This window comes from Neltuma alba, unplaced genomic scaffold (genome assembly GCF_004799145.2).
Source record: "Neltuma alba isolate B1F8T4 unplaced genomic scaffold, ASM479914v2 tig00004954_pilon, whole genome shotgun sequence".
NCBI lineage: Eukaryota > Viridiplantae > Streptophyta > Magnoliopsida > Fabales > Fabaceae > Neltuma > Neltuma alba.
Genome location: NW_021633927.1, coordinates 857 through 23090, shown reverse-complemented (window position 1 = coordinate 23090; position 22234 = coordinate 857). Strand labels below are relative to the sequence as shown.

Here is a 22234-nt window from a genome sequence, read left to right as displayed (position 1 = left end):
CCGAATTTTACAGTATTTTTCCATAATTTTCCAAGCCAAAATCCTAATCCAATCAATGTAAAACTTAAGGATAATGATGCTTAGACATACTTTAATGTTTCCTTGGTGTAAGTTGGATGATTCCTTGCCCAAAACACTCAATAATTTTGAAGGAATAGGGCTGGAGCTACAGTGACAGAACCTCCCCTTGTTTTTCCAATTTTCCAACATTTTTTTGTATTTTCTAAGGGGGTATTTGTAGAAAAATTCCATCTGCCCTCACCCCTCTTCAATTGGATGAAATTGGACACCTGATAAGGTGTATGTGACAGCCATCAAGTGTCCAAAATATTCAGATCACTCCATGTGGCTTTTCTCTAGATTTTTCCACAAAAATATCTCTTAATTTCACATTTTATTTAATAAAAATGGAGGGACCTGGAAGGTGCATGAAATTGGGCCCTTATTGGGTGCAATGTGGGCCCCACAAAAGGTTTGGGCTGGTCCAAAAAGATGGCCCACAAACCAAATCACTATCTCAAACCAATTAGAAACTTTATCAGTTACTATTCACTAGTAACATTTCATAATTTTTTCAAACCTCCAAAAATTTATTTCTCTCCATGATAATTCACCTTTTAATATGAAAATATGATCTGAAAATTTTCAGAATTTTTTGCCACCTCTAGGTATTTATTTTGAATTTTCTCCGATTAGGCCTCTATCGGTAGTTCTGAGAGAAAATAAATTTCCTAAAATTAATTCCTAAGCTTTCAAGGCCTAAAACCAATTTTATAAATTCTAACAAATATTTATATGATTTATCCATTAATCTCCAAAATTTATTGAGACCTCTAACTACTTAAGATAATTATTTTCTTTCAATTTCCCGATAATTTCCCGAAAAACCACTATTTACGGAAAATTCCGTAGTAAATCATTTTCACCGAAATTCCATCTTTTGGGTCTCAACTGAATTTTTAAAACCTCTACTCTACACTTTTCCTATTTTTTTGAGAATTTTCTGGAATTTTTTTCAAATTTTTCCATTTTGCCTTTCTTAGACTGATAGTTATGAAAATACCTGCCCAGACCTTATCGGGATTTCACATCAAAAGTTGTTTCATTTCTATGTCTAGTTTCTACATTGATCCTCATCCCAATTTTTGATTCCCCACAACCAGGTAAGAATGTTTGGGATGTGACAAAAGATGCCTTGTTAAGTTGAAAGCTGTTTTCCATGTTTCAAAGGCATGCTTACTTATTGTCTTGTTAAACTGTCAATAGACGTATTTTGGATGAAAAATCTCCTTAACCAGAAGGATAATTATGTAATTTCCAAAAAGCTTAAGTCATCCTATAAATTTCTTCAAGATCGACTCTTGAATCTCCAGGTCAGAATTTTCACTTAAGTAGTTGCTGGCTTCATATCTCTCAGCTTTCATGGCGTATGAACTAGCATATAAGAAGACTTGGCTGCTAAGCTTTGTCTGCTTTTTATTGTCTTCTGTGCACATGACGATGGCAGAACAAGACACAATCAGCAAGGCCAAGACTGGCAATGGTAGATTTGCTGAGCAACTTGAGGTTAGGAAGCTTCTGAAGAAGTTGAATGAACCAGCTGTTAAGTCTATTCAGGTATCCAACTCATCTTCTACGACTGGTTTTTCGGTCTGCTGTTTTTAATTTCTTTTTCATATATATAATTGTTTCTTACCTGTATATGTTTGTAGCGTTGGTAGAGAAGAAAGAAGATTACGTTAAGGGTTAGTGGTTCATGTTCAGGAATACATATATTTACACACAAGTATGCACGTATATAATAGAATTAATCAAGCAATTTGTAATATTTTTCATCGAGTTTTCACTTAAAGAAGAAATTATTTCTTGTTTTTTTAATCATAACAGTACATAATTTACGATTGTTTGGATTAATTTGGTATTAAAAAGAGAAGAGTCATGATGGTGACATAATTGACTGCGTGCATATTCTGAATCAGCCAGCTTTCGATCATCCAAAACTGAAGAATCACAAAATTCAAGTAAAATTAATAATTTATCTAAGTTTATGTTTTAGTTTTATTGGATTTCATAACTAATAATTCTGAGGCCAATTATTTCCTATTCTATGAAGGTGAGGCCAACATTTCTTCCAAAAGGAAGAAGGTTAACTGAATCAAAGCCAATTGCTCAAATGTGGCACCACAGTGGAAGTTGTCCTGAAAGAACCGTTCCTATAAGAAGAACAACAAAAGAGGACATATTGAGGCCATCAGGATCTTTCCAACAACATGGAAAGAAGGATAACAAGAGCATCCCAAATCTGTCCGGATTATTATAATCATCTACGGATAGCCACGAGTTACCTTTATTGCCGTAATGTTATCAGTTTATTAGAATGTTTGAAGTGTATATTATATTTAATATGCAAAATATACGTTGGCGTGTCAGGAGTGGATTGACTTGACTTGGATAAAGTTGGGTTAAAAGATGGAATATAAATGGAAGGACCCAGCATAAACTTATTTCCCTAAGATTTTGGATTCAGATATAGTGGGAGACCACTTATACGCATAATCCCCCAGTTCCTAACCCAATTTGGTCTCTCCCCTTTTTCAGGATTTCTCAGTTTAGATTTTGCAGGCCCATTTTTGGGTTTCTCCCTGCAATCCCAACAATTTACTCACTAAATTTAACATATGACTTAGAAAACAATATAGTTTGGTGTTTACTAATCAAACTTGTGTTGTTGGAGAGATTGGATGTAGGTAGCAGAGTCGAACCAGGATTAATCAAGGTACTGAAAACCGGACCAGCAATTGAATCGGTCAAGGCAATGGGTCAAGGGTCAGTAGGTTAGACCGGAGTCAAACCGGTGATAAATAAAGAAATAAAAAATAATTTCAATGTTCACTAAGAACTAGATATCAATTTAATATCTTGAATCACTAGTAAAATAATCACATCCTTACAATTTCTTATAATATCACACTACTAAAATCACTAAATATTCATCCCAACAAAATATCACAATAGATATATGATAACAAAATATTTCTCCCTATAATTATTCAATCATTAGGTCCTAATTATCAACAGCTTTTAAAAAAAAATCATCAAAATATTTTTTTTAAACAAAAAGGGGGACCCAGGTTAACCCACCAAATCAGGCGGGTCACCCCCGGGTCAGTCCAAGTCACCCCGGTTCAGTCCGAGTCACACCGGATCACCATGAACCTGGTTCACAGACTCAACCGGATCGATTACCTGGCTGGTTCACCAATTTCTGGTCTAAACTGGCCGGTCTAGTCTGGTTTTCAATACTGTGGGATTAATTATAACTGAAGGTTTTCACTTCAGACTAAAAGGAGAGCTTGTTTGTGTGTGTTTGTATGTTAAATACGTACATTATATTCGTCTTTGATGGCTTTGGTGCCTCTAGTATGCCACAGTGATAACTCATTATTTTGAATATCTTGAAAGAATATTTTGAGTGATTTTTGGAGAGTTTTTTTAGAGAGTTATCAATAGGATTTTGGATGATTTAAAAGAGCTTTGAAAAGAAATTAATTGTGAGCATTATTTGGGTGATTTTATTATAAATATCTTAGTTTGAAATAAATAAAAATAATTAATATTAAGTTTAAGATTTAGTTGATTTTATTTTCTATTATTTCGATTTCTTATATTTTATTTCGTTTCCTTTTATTTTGTTTGCCTTTTCATTTTAATTTTTCCTTCTTTTTTTTTGTTTTATTTTCTTCTCCCTCTTTCAGCAAGCATCAACGCCCTGTCTAGGAAATTCTTGAATGGGATCATGGGGAGCACGTGCTGATGGTGGAGATGGGGGACGACAACGTTTTGGAGAAGCAATTTTTGAATCGTTGAGACCTGGAGGGCGTTGCGGGATTTGGGGGATATTCATCTTGAAGGCGCCCAAACAGGAGGGTCGGAGACTGAAAGCGCCGAACTGGTGCGGAGCAGTTCTGTATCATCTTCTTCTTCGCTGGATTCTGAAGAGAGACGCCGAGAAGAATAGTGAGGAAGGGAGTGAGGCGCGACTGGAACTTCTTCTCTGAAGGTGGCCGACGGGTTCTGCAGGAGGAGAAGTTCGACACTGTTCACAGCAAGGAGACTGGACCTCATCTTCTTCTCTTGTTCTTTGGACTCGACTGGTTCAGTGAGCGAGAGAGGGAGGAGGCAGACATTGCGAGAGGCCGAATCTGGTTTTGAGCAGAGGAGCACGAGCTGTGATAGGAGCTTCGAACAGTGTTTTGTTTCCAATCTTTCTTTCTTTCTATCATGATTTTGAATCTGGAATTATTGTTGCTGAATTGAGATTGCTTGAAGTCATGTGTGGCCAGTGTGTTTTACAGCTTAGAGAAACTATGAACTTGTTAGTGGATTAAGCTTTGTTTTCAATGAACCGGGGATGCTTAATATTAAATTTTAGTTACTTAATCTTGTTTTTTATTTGTCCATTTGATGACTGGCCACCATTAATTGTGAATTTGAGAATTAAAGTTTTCCTTGACAAAAGGGATTTTAATTAAGCTCTTAGATTAAGTAATATGGGATTGGATGATAATCTAATTTGTGATTAGGATAGAATTATATCTAATTGTCCCGTATAATTGTTGATAAGTGAGACCAAATTGTTTAGCCTCTTAGGTAATTGTGTGAAAGATTACATAATTAATTTAAGAGAGGGTTATAAGTGGACTGTCAGGCACTTGTAACTAATTGAACTCTAGATTAACAAAATTAACATTAAAGCTAATCAATTCAGTGAAACAAGGTTTAAAAAGCTAGCAAGGGATTAGTGACTCTAGGTTGACCTTTTAATATTTGCTTAAATTAATTGAAGAAAGCTTTGTTTTGTTTTATTTTAATTTCTTTTCACCTAATTTCATTAAATCCTGATTTTTCTCAACTTAAACAAAAGAGAATTTTTATTGCCTAATCACTATTATTTGAGTTTTCTGTGGGATCGACCTTGATTTGCTACTATCTATTTTTGTGACCCGTACACTTGCGGTGCGTTTTAATATTTGGTAGCATCACACAGCTGAAGTGAAGGGAGATGAATATTACGGAGCCAAAGCATTCATAAACATTTGGAAGACAAGTGTTCAAAGACGCAATGAATTTAGTCTCTCTCAAATTTGGATTATGAATCAAGATGATACTGATAATGCCGAAAGCATCGAAGCAGGTTGGCAGGTATTCTATAATTTCTCTCACATATCACACGTACGCATCATCAGTACATTTCAACATGTCTATTCAAGAAATGTATTAACTCTGTACGTGGTACGCTGTTCCTTGATTTGGACAACTAGATCCATCCAATGCTATATGGGGATGATAAACCAAGACTTTTTGCATATTGGACAGTAAGTTCAAATTTCTTATCAACCCAATTTCTTGTTTCTTCACATCATTCGCTTTTTGTTGTTTTTTTCAAATGGATTATTTCTTCATCCCACAGAGTGATTCCTATGAACATACTGGCTGTTATAACCTAAAATGTCCTGGCTTTGTTCAAGTTTCCAATACGGTATTGATGGGAGCCACCCTCCAACCATTATCTGTCGATGGTGGTTCTCAATATGGAATCTCCATCCTTATCTGGAAGGTATAGCTTTTTTTGGAGATAGAACTAACATAAATCCCTTTTTAAAACAATCATAATATAGATCCTCATAATGCCATCTGATTTTTAATTTTTGTCTTGGTTTAATGTAAACTAACAATAAACGTAATACTAATTAGTCAGCAGGATCCACGAAGTGGGAACTGGTGGATGAGATTTGGGGATACAGATGTGGGATACTGGCCAGCTTCTATGTTTGATTGCCTGTCTGAGAGTGCATCAATAATACAGTGGGGAGGTGAAGTGATGAACAAGAAATCTGAAGGGAAACACAAAACAACAGAAATGGGAAGTGGATATTCCGCTCGAGCAGGTTTTGGGAGGGCTAGTTTTTTCAAGGACATTTCCATTGTTAATGAAGAAAATTATTTTGTGACTCCCAAGTGCTTCAGCACTTTTGCTGGCAAACCCATGTGCTACGACATTGTCCTAAGTGATTATTCTGATGATTGGGGTGCCAACTTCTACTATGGTGGTCCCGGAAGAAACCCATTTTGTCAAACTTAATGTTAAACTAGCTATTTGACAAAATCAAGATAATCCCAGCTAGCTAGCTCGATGGGAAACTAGATATTAGGAGACTTTGAAAAGTCTCTAAAGCTGTGTACTTAGGAAATAAAGGAATTCAATTGTAGCATGGGGTGAATTCCCTAACCTCATCATTAGTACTATATACCAGGCTTGGTGGCATATTTTATAAAATAAAGCCTAATGAAATAAGGCTAGATAAGATTATAATGCTATGTAATGTTTGGTGTGACATTGTATAGTATGTATAATGTTGTCCTATATATGTTTGATTAGGTATGTTGTATGCTTTATGTAACATCCTTATTTTTATCTATTTAATTAAATTTATAAATAAATATATTTTAGTATTAAGTTAATTAAAAAAAAGTTAGATATAGGCAAATTATTATTATTATTATTATTATTATTATTATTATTATTATTATTATGTTAATAATGTTTTTGTGTGTGATTGTGTGTGTGTGTGGATGATATTCTAGAAAATTATACCACGGTATAGAAGTCCCACATCGACTAATCTTTAGAGTGAAGGAGTTTGAGGAGCCTACATATAGAAGATAGTAAGTGGAGTTTGAAGTGAGTAAATAATTTTCGCACATATCTGAGGTAGTCTCAGAAAAGTGCTAGTTTTGAGTTTATTAACCGTTGGATCGGACTGAAATTTGGTCAGCCCATTTGGAACATCCAAATCGTTAATTTCAACGGTTGGATCATCATTTTGATCTCCGAGTTACAAGTTATTAGGTACGTCTTTAACTTAAATCTTTTGGATTTAGCAGATAGAGTTTTGAATAGTAAATTAGCATTTTTAAAGTTCATTCACCGTTAGATTGAGCTATAATTTGGAGGATAGTGTCATGATAGATAGAAAATTAAATTCAACAGTTAGATTAAGGGTTTAACTTTTGTAGTGAGAATAACTTGGTTCGTACTAAGTCTATTTGTCTAAGTCCTTCGAAGATGGAATATAAGTTATAAATTTAAATTTTGTCTATTTACATTATGAATTCGATGATTCTAATAATATAATCTAATAATTAAAGGATATTTAAGTAAGGAAAATTTAAGAATCAAGTCTAAATCATATATATATGTTCTCATTTCAAACCTTAGAGAAATGTCTTTTAGGCTAGAGTTTTGAGTAAAATTTAAGCTTTTAGAGGAGTAGTTGGAGGCTAGAATTTTGTGAGTAGCCTACTCTAATACTATAGAGATAATATTTTAATTTTGTTTGTAGATATAAACTCTATTGTGGCATTTTCGAGGTTGGACTCTGGTTGTAGTTGACTGTTAGCTAGGAGACCAGGTAACTAAATTTTTATCTGTTGCATACTCTAGTATAAAGTTGGTGAGCGGCTTTATAACTAATTCTATAAAAGTATATTACATTTTGTATGAACTGTCTTGTGGGTTGCTATTTTAAAAAGGATTGACATAGTTTGTATTGCAAGAAATTGGTGATCATGATTATGATGTGTTATTATGAAATTCCGTTGATTATACATATAAATGTGTCATTTTGAACCCTGTGCATCTATTTTGGGTGGGGAAAGGAGATAATTGGAGTTATTGAGATTCATATACTTGCCACGTCTTATTAGCCTCCATATGGAGCTCTATGGTTGGCTGCTATTATTGTCCCACTAGTTTTTCGAGAGACTGCGACACCCCACTAGTTCTTCGAGGGGGGACCCATGGTTCACCGAGTGCTCTGTGGTCTTTGGCCGGTCCACATCATTCGTGTGGTGAGCTTGTCAGAGTTGCCAGTCAAATGGAAAGAACTTAGCCCATGGGTCTAGTTGGCGGAAATAAGGAGGATATAAAGATGGATTTGGGTTCAGGAATTGCATATGACGTGGGATATTCATTAATATTTATATCTTTTAAATAAATGACAAGTGTGTTATCTCTTTTGAAATGTATCAATTGCATGAGATTGGTGGAAATATTTGTCTTGTATGATTATTGTGAGTTTAAATGTTTAAATAAATGTTTATCAACTATTATTAACTCTGTGTATCCCACCTGACACCTCACTAGCCCATGCTAGGGTGTGAGATATGTAGGGATTTAGTTACTGAGACGTTGTCTCACTCCTGTTGCTTTACCATTTTCAGGAAACAATACGTTAGCGGGACCTTCGGGGAAGACTCTTGAGGCTCAATAGCTGTAGCTGACAGTGTAGAGCTTCTGGACCTTATTTTATGCAATCTTTTCGTATATTGCCACGCATCAGGATTGCATTCATTTGGGACTTATTTTACCTTCTCATATTTTTATGTCATTTGACTTAGTGAACGCATTATACCTTCTATCTTTGGTTTATTTTGTCTGAACATTAGACTAGAGTGCTGATAGTGGGCCCGAGGCCCTTAGATTGCATGTGATTGAATTATTGTGGATCCATGATGTGACAATGGCAATTTTTGCAAGTTTAGTTGTTGCTAGTATTGACTAAGATAGTCAAGTCTAAACTGCTATTATAATTTATCATTCAAAGGGGTATTGTTTTATAACCATGTTTGCCATGATTACAAATATAGGTTATTCTTTTTTTTCTAACAATGATAGCCTTAATTAAGGTCGAATGCTTTTCTATCATGGTTAGCCTCTTAATGATGTGATTGCTCTTAAATAACCATGATAGGGTATGTTTACTAGTTTTAGTCCTTTCTATCATGGTTAGTTCTGGTTAGTAAGTGATGGTGTTACCCTTTAACGGTGGATGAGATAAAAAGGTTTTGCTTACACACACACACACAAATGTGAAAAAATGAGTAGGCTCTATAATGTGATACATGACATAGTGTAAATATTGTATGAAATACTACCTCCTGTCCTAATTATATGAACTCATTTATAGTCTATAAACAAGGTCTTATAATTAGGACCAGAGGTAGTATTATCTTCATAGTAACTACCTAAAACTATTGGTTAGGATTTGTTGTATATAGTTGCAGTCTTGCAGAATATATATAGTTAGCATGTAACATATAATTAAGTCTTGTATATATACACAAAAAAGTCCTGTGATGATGTATACTTAATCCATTGAGTTTTAGAATTAACTGATCATAGGAATGGTATTTTTTTCATTACCATATTACTTGTCATAACCTGTACATTTGCTGTGTGGACTAGGAACCAGCTTTTATTTGCAATTAATTCAATTTTTTATTTATTCTATATGTTCTTCTATTTTATTCTAACATTTTTTTGTATTTTATTCTATAATTCGTATTCGATTTTTATTATTATTTAATTTTGACTTTCCATTTTTGCGATCTCCTTTTTTCTATTTAAAAATTCAAGAACATTTAGCTAAAAAGGAAGTTAAAATATCAGCTTTGTTAAATCATTCTATACCTAAGCATTAGAAACAACTGAAGATACGATTCTCATGCCAAAACAAGCCTAATGGATGCATCTTATTCAAGGAACCACTCTTCATTTGTTTTAAATTTTCCCATTGCCAATAAAGCAGCAGGAGATTTCTCTATAAAAGCCATTCCTTTGAAACCAAACTGTATGGTCAATTGACATCAACATTATTACAAACAGTATTTATAATTGATTTATATATTAATTTTTATCTTTTATATATATATATATATATCAAATAATCTATCTAAAGTTTCATAGAGATGATAACAAGCGATCCTCCAAGTGAAGGAAATTAATTAGTCGATGAAATCAACCAATATTAATATTATTATATGTTCACGCATCTCATCCTTGATATAGAGTGCAAAGGTGAAAAATTAAATTTAAAATTTAATATATGTGCAACACATGCACCACACCACAATTTACAATGGAAAGTGTTCATTTTTCCTCAAGAAGGTTCAATGAAATTAAATATCACCAAGTGGATGATGAGTCACCTGACGAATCCTATGCCAGAGATTTTAAACTTATATATTATTGCAAATTTTTGTGGCAGGCAATTGGATGGCCAACTGTAAGTTAGATTAACAGGAAACATTGGGTTTTATTTTTTTTTTTAGTTTATTCAATCGAACAATCTATCTGTTCCCCATATTATAACTATCAGATATGATTAGCTGAGATAGTGGGTACTAGTCTTCTTTGGTTCAACTCCAAAAACATGTATTGAAAATTGATTTGATATATTTATCTTCATTATATGTCCAATCTGTCTAAAATCTTTATGCAATATAGATATATGTAGGATCCAATCGAAGGAAATTGCTAGATGACGATATGTATAAGATAAAGATCACCAAAGTTGTGTCTCCTAATGCTAATTACTTTTCAATCACATTGACCATTCTAAGTGCCACAATTAATATATTGTGCCCAATGGTTAATCTGATGATTGGGGCACCCAGTTCTTTTATGATGGTCCTCTGAGAAACAAATATCGTTGCAAGTAGTTACTAATGTTAGCGTGTTTCATGATTTTTGCTTTGTGAGAATTAAGATAAATTATAATTTCTGTAGTAAATTAAAATAACTTATAATTTCTTTGTCAATCTAAATTTCCAAATCAATCAACAGAAAAATACTTGAATCTAAATTCCTTTATTTAATTTGGGTTAGTTTTTATCTTTGAAAATTTTGGTCATTGCCTTTTATCTCAATAATTAAACTTTTTTTTTTTTTGCCTACACACTAGTACTATCCTATTAGAGACAATCCTATCTAAAACATGGTTGACCATTAAACGTAAGCACTTCTTTAAGCAATGATTCAAACATCATTCTCTCTTCTGCGTTTTGGTTACATATTCTTTCTTCAATTTTATCTAAGTTCTTATATTTCTTTTCCATTTTGTTTTGATTACAAGTTTATGAAAAGATAATCCATCGATCTAAACTCTAAAATATTGCTTATAATTATTAGAAATTGGGATTGAGACATATTATGGGTATTTCAAAAAATGAAAGCATCCAAATTTCCTAAACTCTCTTTATATCCATAACAGTTGGAGCAATATGCCAATTTCCTACATCAAGATGAATTGTCCAGTGATGTAAAGTCCTGTAGCAACAAGATAATCAGAATAATAACATATTTTTACTGGATAATGCAAATTAAATAATCACAATTTGTACCAAAACAATAAATAATCATAATTAAGCATGACGCCTTGGTGGATCAGCTAGTAAAAATAAAATCGGTAACCAAATAGGGACAATTGCAATAAGATCTCATGAAAAGAACACAATTCACAAAAAAGCCCATAGCAATTGAATAGCTTACAATGACAAGTTTCAAAGTAGGAAACAATAATAAATTTCAACTGTTCACTAGTTATTGAAATTTTTAGTAATTGTCTTTCTTTCATAGATTCTCACAGGAATTCTCCCAACAAAATATTTCTTTATGTGACTATCATTTCGTGTAACACATGCCGTTAACGGAATTCATAGTCAGATTCCATAGCTTTGGTTTAATCAAACCGTTCTAATAATTTTTCCAGCACTAGAAAAGTTTCTATTAGTTTAACCCTAAACTTGAAGATGTGGACCAAAAAATGTGACTACTTGCGGAGGAAGAAATTCCAACATTATACTCCTCCGGTCTTTAATGTGAAATCTAATTAGAAAGTTAATCTTGATCCTATATATAAGACTTATTTTATATGTATATCATTTTTTTTCAAATTAAACCTATTAATATTCTCCCACAATAATTAAGTAGGAGAGGAAGGAATGATGCTTAGGATGTTTTAGAAAAAGACATATCATATTAATTAATTTAATTAACATCTTTAATCTATTCAGATTAATTAATTAGGTTTTACATTAAAGACCGAAGGAGTATTATGGTATCACGTATTGATCGTTGGAATCTAGGAAACTATAGGAAGACGTACAGCAAAGGCAAGTGGCTCAAAGAGTAAGAGTAAATTGATAGAAGGAAGCTAAGAAGGTTGTAACTGAAGTTAATAGTATTGTTGGTCATATAAATAATACTTTTGTTATTTACTTGTTTGGCTTTTGGTTAGTCATGTATGATTATAATTTTGTATACAATTGTAAATATGTAAGAGATTACAGGTTTGGTATATACCTCCCTATGGCTCCGGTAGCCTGCACGTAAGTGCCATCTAGTAGTTAAATAGTGATATCAATCGTTAGTTCTATTCATCTATCGGAATAGATATGGGCAACTGTATGCAAGGTGCCCAGGAATAGTATAGTAGCTTGAACGGAGAAATAGTTTTATTGATTTATATCTCAATCAAGTGTTGAGCTTTGACAATGTAGAGCCCGAATATCAAGATAAATTTTACCAGTCAAGTACTTGAACCACTAGACAGGCTTCATAGTAAATAAGTTTGAAAAGTTTAAAATTTTTCAGTAAACCTCGTTCCCTAACAAGATGGAACCATGTGTTTGGGAAATGTTTTAAATATACATATATCAAAGAATTTTGTTTTTCCTAGGATTATACTTGTGCTTTTAGTGGTTCAAAGGTAATTAGAATAACCCCATTGGTGTATAAAGATAAGGTGTTATAAGAAGACATATTGAGGACAAGCTATCTACTGTCATACGCTGGAGGTCAACGTGTCAACAAGGTATCACTAGGTGTTGTCTCTCTAATAACCAAACTACAAGCTTAATGTGTTTTTGTTTGTAACAAGTATAAATTCTTAGGAGAATCATACCCCAAAAGCTAACTGTTATAGAGTTGGAACCAAGGCCTTTTCAGGCCTCTCATTGTAGCCTTTTGATGTGAGATCCATGACATTTATTTGATGTTTTTATTTTTTGGGGTGTCCAGCATGCCTCAATTTTTGTGAGAGAAGATAAATATTATGGAGGTTCCACAGACGTCGAATGGAGTGTCTCCGCAATTTGGGTTATGAATGACGCTGATAAACAAAAACTCAATGCATTTTTTGCTGGTGGCAGGTAAGAAAGCATATGAACATATGCAAACGTATTTTCAGTTTTTGCACAATCAGGTGAATCCATATCCATATGGGGATAATCGAGCCAGACTTTTTACATCTTGGACTGTGAGTTCCAAGCTCTTAATTAGGAGCCCTACATTTTGGACATACAATTTTTTCGGCCAAACAAAAACTTTTATGTAATTTTAAACTTTATATCATTTGTTTTATATGATAATAATTTTTTGCTTCAATATACGATAATGATTATTGTCAAATATCAACTTTTTTATTTTCAGAACAAAAAATTACTAAGTTTTAGTACATTAAACAGGATAGATGCATTGTAATCTTTAATTTGTTTAATTTGTTAATGTCCTAGTCAGCTATCAGTCTACATGTACACACGCCCCGTTATCGAATAGAATTTGATTTTCGATTGGAAATATTGGTTCCAATGAGCAACTGGTTGACCACACTAAAAAAAAAGGGATTAGTGACGGAATTTAGCAACAGAATTTTATTCTATCACTAATCCGTCGCCAAACCCTCATAAATTTCGTTACTAAAATTAACAACAGAATTTATTGACAGAAAATTTCTGTCGCTGAATAAGCGATGGATTAGTGACAGATTAGTGACCGAATTTTATTCTGTCACTAAATTCTATCACAAGTTTGTCACTGATTTTGTTTTAAATGATTAGTGATGGAAAAATTCAGTTACTAACTCCCATCACAAAACATTTTGTGATGGAAATTAGTGACAGAATTTTTCCGTCACTAATTTTCGTCGCAATTCCGTCACTAATCTGTCACAAAAAATATAATATAAATATATAATAATTATTTTTAAACTTATTATTAAAATAAAAATATAATATATCATAATTTTTAAATACTATATTATATAAAAATTAAAAAACGTAAATATTATAAAATAAAATAAAAATAAAAATATAAAATATAGTTATTACTTCTCCGGTTCATAATATAAGACCTATTTAACTAATTTGATTGGATTAAAGAAGTTAGGTAAGTTAGTTGATAATAAAAAATATGATATTTTTTTCCTAAAACATCATAATCATCTTTCTTAATATCCTCATCCCATCTTCTACTTGATCATAGTTGAGGGAGTATCCATAGGGGTAATTTAGACAAAAATGATAAATATGAGAAATAGGTTTTATATTTAGGATCAAAATTAACCCAATAATTAGGTCCTATATTAAGGATAGGAGGAGTATTTTGGTAAATATATGAATGAAAATATAAATTATTAGAAATTTTTTACTAAAATAAATATTATATTTGTATTTGTTATTAAAAATATATATATATATATTTATTTTTGCATAAAAATTTCACAGGTGCTTCTCACCTCAACTCGTAAAGGCTTCAGCACCCATGCATGAGGTGATGAAGGAGCTTGGTGTGATCAAGACCACGGCAAGGAGCCCAAACAAAGAAGTCCAACATTCCAAAAGATCCATTATAAGGCATTGGTGGCCCAATGACAAGAGCAAGGACCAAAGCTATGAAGGAGGCCCTAAATTGTCTAATAAGAGAGCTAAAAGAGTTGGAGCTCATTTATTTGGAAGAAGCACATTTTAATGAGGCTAAAAGAAGTCCAAAAATGGTGATCACATTGCTAGAAGCCCAACAAAATGATGTACAAGGCCCATGTGGGGTTCAGATTGAAGAATTCACTTAAAATACCATGTGACAAGCATGTGCCTTAGACAAGGATTATAAGTGACATCCAAGAATCTTCAAGAAGGATCAAGAAGGCATCATTATGAATTGATTATGATTTAAATTTGTTTTTCTGGTCAAGGAGTGTTCTAGAAGATCATGTTTTGATTTACTTTCCTATTTTTAAATAGTAGACTTGTTCTTGAAGTTTAAGTTATTTCTTTTTATTTCTACGTAATAAATGGTGCCTCCCATAGTCAAATAATCATTAATGAGGCATCATCCCTAGTATTTATGTCTTAGGATGCTGATTATAGGGTGTTCTATTGTTGCCTATATATAGGCTACATTTTTTGTAATTGAATTCAGATTTAGATGAATGAGAATTGAGTTTATTTCTTTCTGTGTGAGCTTTGCTTGCATTCCTATATTCTCGTGAGAATACTCGATAGTATCAAGGGATTGATCAACCTTGTGGTATCTTCATGACTAGGGTTGTAAGAGACAGGTTCTCTTAAGGTCCTACCTTGATCAACCATCCGTTTGTTACTTGATTCTAGCCGGTCCGTACATCCCCCATATCAGGAGGTCTCAAGATCGAACCAATGCATAAAAATTTCACAGGTGCTTCTTAGCTCAATTGTTAAAGGCTTCAGCACGTGTGTAGGAGGTCTCAGGATTGAACCAACACTCCTTCACAAAATTGAGCCAATTTGTGATGTGGTGATTATGTGGACAAGGCAATGACTTGGAGGCTCATAATGTTGGACAAGTGGCGATAACGTAGATGATGGGATGACGTGGTTGTGATGAAAAATTCCATCATAAATCCGTCACTATTTTGTGACAGAATTTTTGTGTGATATCTGCCACTAATTAGTGACAGATTATTGACGGAAAATTCCCGTCACTAATTTTCATTGCTAATCGTCACTAATTAGGAACGAAATTTTGAATTTTGTCACTAATTATTTAGTGACGGTGGAATTAGTGACGGAAAAAATTCCATCACCAACTAAAATCCGTCATTAATTCGTTGTTAATTTTGATTAGTGACTGGAATTCTGTCACTAAATTTTGTCATTAATTTGATTTTTTTTTGTAGTGCCAGAAAGCGCACACACCCCCATTTTAGTTTAGTCAATCAGATAATCTAATTTATTCACCTTACTGTAACTTAATCAGTCAAGAATATTGCATTTGGATGGTGGACATCGGACTTCTTCGGTTCAACTTCAAAATATTCCACATTTCATTTCTTATGATCAATATAATATCTTATATACTTTAGAATTGCACTGATGATTCTCCATTTTATTGTGATTCAAAAGCAATAGGTAATATCGATGTTATTTTCTCTTTTTATATAAAACGGAGAAATAACTCATAATACACGCGAATACTTCAAGAATAAATCTATTATGAAAATTGAATAGTTTCCAAATTAAATTCCAAGTAAAAGCTGAAAAGAGAAACTTAAACTAGACTTAATACGTTGCTGAACAGGTTGACACCTCAAAAGATGATGATGATGATGATGATGATGATGATGATGATGATTATTATTATTATTATTATATCTAAAATTTCTCTATATAGATAATGAACAAGATCCAAACGAAGGAAATTGGGAGATGTATAATGATAATGATCACCAAGTTTTGTCTCCTAATCCTAAGATGACTTGGTCAATTACTTTGACAATTCCAATGGCTGCGATATTGTCCCCAGTGGCTATTTTGATGATTGGAGCACCCACTTCTATTATGGTGATCTCGGAAGTAAACCTAATTATCCATGATTATCAATCCTGAATTTGGAAAAAAAAATAGAAAGAAAAGATGTCAGTGATGTACAGTCCTTCTCTAGTTTTTGGTTTAATTTTGCAATAGTAGCGTCTTAAAATATAGAATTGTTGGTGAAAGGTGTAGTAGTGACTTTCCAAGCAGAAAAGCAAAATGTATTATTCTCAGTGTTATTGTATTTCCGTATATACTACAATCAATTCTAAATATAAAAACTAGTTAAAGATTTAATTTGATCATAAATATAAAACTGCGATTCACTTTATCTCCTATATTTATTTATTTATTTTTCCATAAATAGTCCTCATAGTCATTATACATATTAAATGATTTTATTATAATGCACATGATTAATAAGGATATTTTAGAAAAGACAACTCCTATTTATTATAAATAACTAACTTAACTAATTTTCTTAATATTCGCAAATTAGTTATCTAACTCTTGTATAAGAGATCATTTTACATAATGTTCATCCTGTTCTTTATCCTCATCGCACTCTCTTATTTGGTTTGTGAATATATCTTCAAGTGAACAAATAATAGATACTATCTGACAACGCCCAATTTCCAGGCCTATAGAATATTCTGCAGGTCACTTCTTCTTCGTCAAGGGCCACGGTTTAAACTATGCAAAGACGGAACATAGTTATACTTGACTCATCGCACCAATAAACTAAAAGCAGATGTTTATACTACCTATGGGATGGATCAGCTAACTTTTTTGGACATACGAGCTACAGTAACAGCCTAATCACATAATGTTAGGACGTTCAAGTGTAAGTAAACTTAGGCTGATATAGGATGTTTCCCACCAGATAAAATTGGGCTTAATGAGTAATATATAGTTAAGTGAAATTAATGACTCGCAAATTTGAGCCTTAAATTATGAGTTAAGGTGTGATATTCTTCACTATTTTATTATTCCCCTGTTTTGAGTTTTGCTCTCCATTCCTCGCCCTATGTTTGGTACAAGGGAGTTAGAGGAGAGCAGATGGAATGGAATAGAAAATTTTAACGAGCTTAATTTAAAAAATTGGAGAAGTGATGTTATAAAATTTTGATAAAGAAAAGATGTAAGATAAAAGAGTAAGTAAATTAGTTAAAAGTTCTTAACCACAACTCTCTCTCTTTTTTATTTTTCTCATACCAAACGGACCCTTAGGCTTCAAAAGTAGCATATAATCGGTGAAAAGACACATAAATTGAAGTCTTAAGGTTGCAAAGATGTCGTGTCATCAACTACTTATCACCCATTTATTTATTCTCTCCCCCTATTCCAAGTTTCACTTCCCTCCCTTATACGTATAATGTCCTAATGAGTAAATCAATATTTAATATAGTTGAAAAATAGTCAATCTTTTTCATAAAAAGTTATATTTTGAAAATTTTAAAATAAAAATGAAAGGACTAATTAAAAACCCTTTTATGCATCCTCTTAAAGAGTGATATTTTGAAATCTGGAGTAGGAAATGGAGAGAAAATATGTTCGAAGAGAGCAAGATTGAAAGGAAGAAGAGGTAGGGAGAGAGATAATTAAAAAAGACTTATCTTCATAGTTGTAAGTACACATCGCTCGTAGCACTTACAAGTTATACACAGTAAGTTTGACATTTTTATATTATTCTCATAACTTCATCATCACAGAAGGATCAATATGCCAATTTAATTCCCACCTAGACGACTAATCATCTAGTGATGGGAGTCAAGCAGCAATATTGTTATTGGGTTGCTCGATCAATCAAAGTAAATAAAGAATCAAAATACAGATGCCTTTTGGAATAAAAATCTCCTCAAAAAAGGATAATCAAGTAATTTCCAGAAAGCACAAATCATCCTATAAATTTGTGCTCCATCAAGTCTTAGAGTATCCATTGAGAATTTTGGTTTAGGTGCTTGCTTAGCTTCCTATTTCCGATCAACCAGCTCCAATGGCGGACAAACTAGGAAATGAGAAGACTTGGATGGTGAGTATGCTTTTCTTCTTCTTGTTGTGTTTTGTTCACATGACAATGGCAGGTCAAGAAACAGTCAACAAAGCTAAGGAACTTGAGGTTGAGAAACTTTTGAAGAAGTTGAATAAACCAGCCGTTAAGTCCATTAAGGTTACAGTTTAGCCCCCTTCCACTATTTTTGGTTAATTATGATTGACATTTAAATTCAAAAATTTGCAAACTTAGTTTCATTTTGTGAAAAGAAGATTATATGATTCATTATGCTTTGGCAGTTAACGTTCTTATATAGTAGAATATCAAGAACATGCATTATGCTAATTTTTGTCGAGTTCCACTTAAGAAGAAATTTATATATTTCTGGGTTTTATAATTTATCATTATATTTGTGTTAACGTTTAGTATTATAAAATAAAATAAAAGCAGAGTCCCGATGGTGACATAATCGACTGCGTACATATTTTAAATCAACCAGCTTTTGATCATCCGAAGTTGAAGAATCACAAAATTCAGGTAAAATAATTTATTTTGATTATTTGTCCTTTTTGTTATATAAATTGGATTTTCTCGCCCACAATTCTGAGGCTTAAAATTGTATTCTATATTCGATGAAGATGAGGCCAACATTCTGTCCAAAAAGAAGCAATTTTTCACAATCAAACCCAATTGCTCAATTGTGGCACCAAAGTGGAAATTGTCCAAAAGGAACCATTCCCATAAGAAGAACAACAAAAGATGACGTATTGAGGGCAGATTCTATCCATCAATTTGGGAAGAAGATCAATCAGACCATTCCTGATCTGTCTGGATCATTATACTCTACTAATGGCCATGAGGTACTAATATTGCCAGTTATCAATTTCTCCAGATTAAAAAAAAAAAGATAGAAAATCAATATGTAAGTCCCTCGCTATAACATTTTCACCTCATTTTTAATTCAGTTCTAATTATAGTTTTTCATTTTCATTTGGTCCTTATACTTTCCTTAATGATAGGTATTAGTCCCTATACTCATTATTTGTTAGTTTGTAAGAGGAAGGGCATGACTAACCATGATGACATGGTTCTATGCGCTCGACATGCATCTGAATTAATTTTACCGTGTTGATTTAAATACAATCATCAAAACCAACCATATTATAGATTATATAAGGATGCGTGAGGAGACAACTATGAACATAATAATGTACTTTTATGTTGATAATAAAGAAATTTTATTTCATCATTTTACCAAAACTTTTTTATTTTGTATTTTGTGACAACTTACATGCATTTTTAGTTAGTATTCACATAAGCTCTAATTAACAGATTATTAGCGTAAGAACTAAAACCTATAATTGCGACCTAGTTAAACATCCAGTGAAACCGTAAGAACTGGCCATTTAATTTTTCCCAAAAGACTTATTTGTGTAGATGTTTTGCATATATTGATTATATCATTATATTTTTCTTTGTTTCGTTGTGTTTGGTGCCTCTAGTATGCCATAGCCGATTTGCGAGGAATAGATACTATGGAGCCCAGGCATCCATAAACATTTGGAAGCCCCACGTTCAAGAATCCAATGAATTTAGCCTCTCTCAAATTTGGATTGTGAATAGTGATGATTCTAATAAGGTTGAGACCATCGAATCTGGTTGGCAGGTATATATACGACATATATATGCATATATGTTCCGTATATAATTTCTTGGACATCACATGTATATAGATGAGTGCATTTCTATATTTCTCTTCAAGGAATACTATTTTTGATCTGTCTGTTCCTTGGTTTGGAAAATCAGATCTATCAAGGACTATATGGGGATGATAACCCAGACTTTTTATATATTGGACAGTAAGTTCAAATCTCTCTTACCAACCTAGCTATAATTTGTTGTGTCCTCAAATAATTGCATTTGTTTGTTATATATTATTACTGTTATTATTTTTTATATACATATACATATACATACATATATATACACACCACACACGCCTTTTTCTTGCCCATAGAGCGACTCATATGACCGCACTGGATGTTACAATCTTGGCTGCTCTGGCTTTGTTCAAGTTGATAATAAAATAGCAGTTGGAGGCAGCCTGCAACCATTCTCCGTATATGGTGGTTCTCAATATGCATTCTCCATCCTTATCTGGAAGGTAAGGTCGTTTTGAAAACAGAAAACCAAACAAGTGTACCTGTACATAAATGATTAATTTTATTGGCTCAAACATAAAAGTTAAATGGTTAAAACTTGAAGAACTATGTTAAATGAGCTAAAGTTCATGCATTGAGTTATAACCAAATCAAAAATACATAACTGATCAATTATGATCAACCCGTTCTTTTTCCTTCTTGCAATAGAGAAAATCGGGTAAAAAGTTTCTATTTGAAAATTTTATTGGCAAGAAAGATCTTATATTTTTTATCCATAAAAAGTACGGGTACTTTGTAGGATTTCATAAACAGAAGATACTTGTACTCAAATTTAGATTTTTCTAGTAAATAAAATTTCTAAATAAGGACTGTTCACCAATTATCTCTTTGTATAAAACATATAGCCCTTGAGAAATCCAACAATTCATATCAGCAGTAATAAACTCGAAAGAAACCCTAATGGCATAATATCATATGATTCCCTCTGTGTTTGAGAAAAAATATAACAATAATTATGATGATGGATGGGGCAGGATCCAGGAAGTGGAAACTGGTGGATGTTACTTGGGAATAGTATATTTGTGGGATATTGGCCAGCTTCTTTGTTCAATCATATGTCTGGGAGTGCATCAAATGTGCAGTGGGGAGGTGAAATAATAAACATAAGGTCTCACGGCCAGCACACCACAACAGGAATGGGAAGTGGTTATTTCCCTCAAGCAGGTTTTGGAAAGGCTAGCTTCTACAAGGACGTTTCTATTGTTAATAGAAATAATTATCTTGTGTCTCCAAGTAACTTTGGCACTTACGCTAGCAATGCCAAGTGCTATGATATTACCCCATTTGGTCATTCTAATAACTGGGGTGCCTACTTCTTCTATGGAGGTCCTGGAAGAAACCGAGACTGTCTGTAGAAAAACTATATGAGAAGTTTAAAAAGTCTAAATCTATCTTGTTATGTCAAGCAAATAAAGAAAGGAATTGTGGCGTGAGTACTATAACTGCGTGATGGGATCTGTATCAGATAAGGCTTGATAAAGACAAGTCCTTATAATTAAGAATGTAATATTATGTAGTGGGACAATATGCAATGTCATATTGTGATATCCTTTGACCCAAAAAAATCAGATTGTGTTACTAGCTTCAGTCTTTAATATAAGACCTACTTGACTAATTTAAAGAGATTAAAAAGCTAATAATTTTTTTTTAATAAAAACTGAAGCTGCATTAAAACAAAAAACGAGTACATACAACAGAAATAACAGCCCTATCCTTCATCAACATCTGTCTCCTGAGCAAGAAATGGAGGTTGATGAAGGAGCAAAAATTTCCCGATCCTATGCGCCAACTTAACAAGCCTATCAGCAATAGTGAGATAATCCTTGTACACATGAGTAATGTTAACTTGCCAATCTCTATGAATATTAAGTCTAGCCTCATCCACCGCATCCTTAAAAGGTGATCTCTATCACAGCCTCTAAGGCAAAATTAATTGCTTCGATACAATCAGAGAGTAAAATGATTTTCCCGTGGCCGTATATGAATCCAATTAGCTCTGCAATCGCCTATGAAACTGCAATCAGTTTACAACTAAATCCACAAATGCATC

The 22234-nt window shown here is 32.9% G+C and overlaps 2 protein-coding genes across 2 annotated transcripts; both read left to right on the top strand.

Annotated features, from left to right (window-relative positions):
* Positions 1–1500: 1500 nt before the first annotated feature.
* On the top strand, positions 1501–6142 carry LOC114746381 (uncharacterized). The gene is made up of 8 exons (XM_028934598.1): positions 1501–1617; positions 1935–2021; positions 2114–2304; positions 3999–4179; positions 5038–5202; positions 5322–5375; positions 5471–5617; positions 5762–6142. Exons 1-8 carry the CDS (start codon positions 1501–1503, stop codon positions 6140–6142), a joined length of 1323 nt encoding a protein of 440 aa, XP_028790431.1.
* Positions 6143–18547: 12405 nt separating this feature from the next.
* Positions 18548–21539, top strand: LOC114746388 (uncharacterized). The gene is made up of 7 exons (XM_028934605.1): positions 18548–18640; positions 19102–19323; positions 19483–19507; positions 19966–20158; positions 20304–20322; positions 20481–20627; positions 21159–21539. Exons 1-7 carry the CDS (start codon positions 18548–18550, stop codon positions 21537–21539), a joined length of 1080 nt encoding a protein of 359 aa, XP_028790438.1.
* Positions 21540–22234: the final 695 nt, after the last annotated feature.

Coding starts and splice junctions, on each gene's coding strand:
- LOC114746381 (XM_028934598.1), top strand. CDS start 1,501: ATGGCAGAACAAGACACAATCAGCAAGGCCAAGACTGGCAATGGTAGA. Junction 1,618..1,934: donor CAGCTGTTAAGTCTATTCAG/GTATCCAACTCA, acceptor TAAAAAGAGAAG/AGTCATGATGGTGACATAAT. Junction 5,203..5,321: donor GCATCGAAGCAGGTTGGCAG/GTATTCTATAAT, acceptor TTGGACAACTAG/ATCCATCCAATGCTATATGG.
- LOC114746388 (XM_028934605.1), top strand. CDS start 18,548: ATGGCAGGTCAAGAAACAGTCAACAAAGCTAAGGAACTTGAGGTTGAG. Junction 19,508..19,965: donor AGTCCCTATACTCATTATTT/GTTAGTTTGTAA, acceptor TGGTGCCTCTAG/TATGCCATAGCCGATTTGCG. Junction 20,628..21,158: donor TCTCCATCCTTATCTGGAAG/GTAAGGTCGTTT, acceptor TGGATGGGGCAG/GATCCAGGAAGTGGAAACTG.